The 1,037-nt window shown below is 36.7% G+C and overlaps 1 protein-coding gene across 1 annotated transcript; it reads left to right on the top strand.

The window, feature by feature from the left end:
* Positions 1–381: 381 nt before the first annotated feature.
* On the top strand, positions 382–1,037 carry LOC108380483 (probable insulin-like peptide 3). Its single transcript, XM_017636855.1, has 2 exons — positions 382–611; positions 712–1,037. The coding sequence occupies exons 1-2, from the start codon at positions 452–454 to the stop codon at positions 936–938; spliced, it is 387 nt and encodes a 128-aa protein (XP_017492344.1). The 5' UTR covers positions 382–451; the 3' UTR covers positions 939–1,037.

The following is a 1,037-nucleotide window of genomic DNA, read 5'->3' as shown; positions in this document are numbered from 1 at the left end:
TTAGTCGCATGCTCCTTTGCGATTGACTCCGGAGTCATCCCGGATTAGTCCAATTTTTTGCAGGGTTGCGATTGCTCCCGGAGTCACCCCTATTTTTTGCAGGGTATTTTGCTACACATACATGCAAATGCACATATGTGTTTATGAAGCACCGCTAATCTTTCACAATAATATATTCCCATACCCACTTCTGCGCTCATAAATATGCAACATAATTATTTCACATTCATGTTTACTTTGCAGGCAGAAAACTGTGAAACTAATTAAATTGACAGATGCTAACACGTGTAGGCATCAAAATTTTCCAGCGCTTGAACTGTTTTCGAAAACTTTGTGGTATAAAAGCAAAGTCGGAAACTGCAAATTTCAACAGTTGCTTTTCTAATCCCCTAAGATTAATTTGCGTTACAAAATAATTGAGAATATACATACATACGAAATAATCTAAAAAATGATGCCGCTAAGTTTGTTTAAAATCTGCGCTTTGTTGCTTGTTTTAGTAGCAAGTTTGCAACAAATAACTGCTCGACGAACCGTATGTGGCCCCGCTTTGGATGCGGTACTCAGCACACTTTGTGTGCATGGATTCAATACGAAATTTAAAAAATCTCGTGAGTACACTTAAATAATGCCTATTTTCAAGATTTGTGTATCTCATTTCCATAAAAAAAAAACTAAAAAAATAAGAAATAAAAACCAATGCAATTACAGTAGAATGGGATGAACATGGCGCCAATGAGCTGATAGAGGAGTTGCCATTTCCCTATGCGAATTCACCTTTCTTAGGAAAGATTCATGGCGGCCAAGTTGACACGCTAGCCAAGACACGTCGTCGCCGTCAAGGAGTTTACGATGAATGTTGCAACAAAGGATGCACCTACAACGAGATTTTATCCTATTGCAATCAGTATGAAAATCTAAGAGGCGATGATTGGTAAAGTTCTCGTAGCTCGGTAATTTTTTATATTCACATTACTTTAAGAACAAACTTTTCCATTTTAATAAGATAGTCAGTTGAGAATGTAATATTGATTATT

This window comes from Rhagoletis zephyria, unplaced genomic scaffold (assembly GCF_001687245.7).
Source record: "Rhagoletis zephyria isolate East Lansing unplaced genomic scaffold, Rhagoletis_zephyria_1.1 Rzeph_scaffold_19407, whole genome shotgun sequence".
Classification (NCBI taxonomy): Eukaryota; Metazoa; Arthropoda; class Insecta; order Diptera; family Tephritidae; genus Rhagoletis; species Rhagoletis zephyria.
Note: the sequence above shows the minus strand (reverse complement) of the source record. Positions and strands in the feature narration are given on the sequence as shown.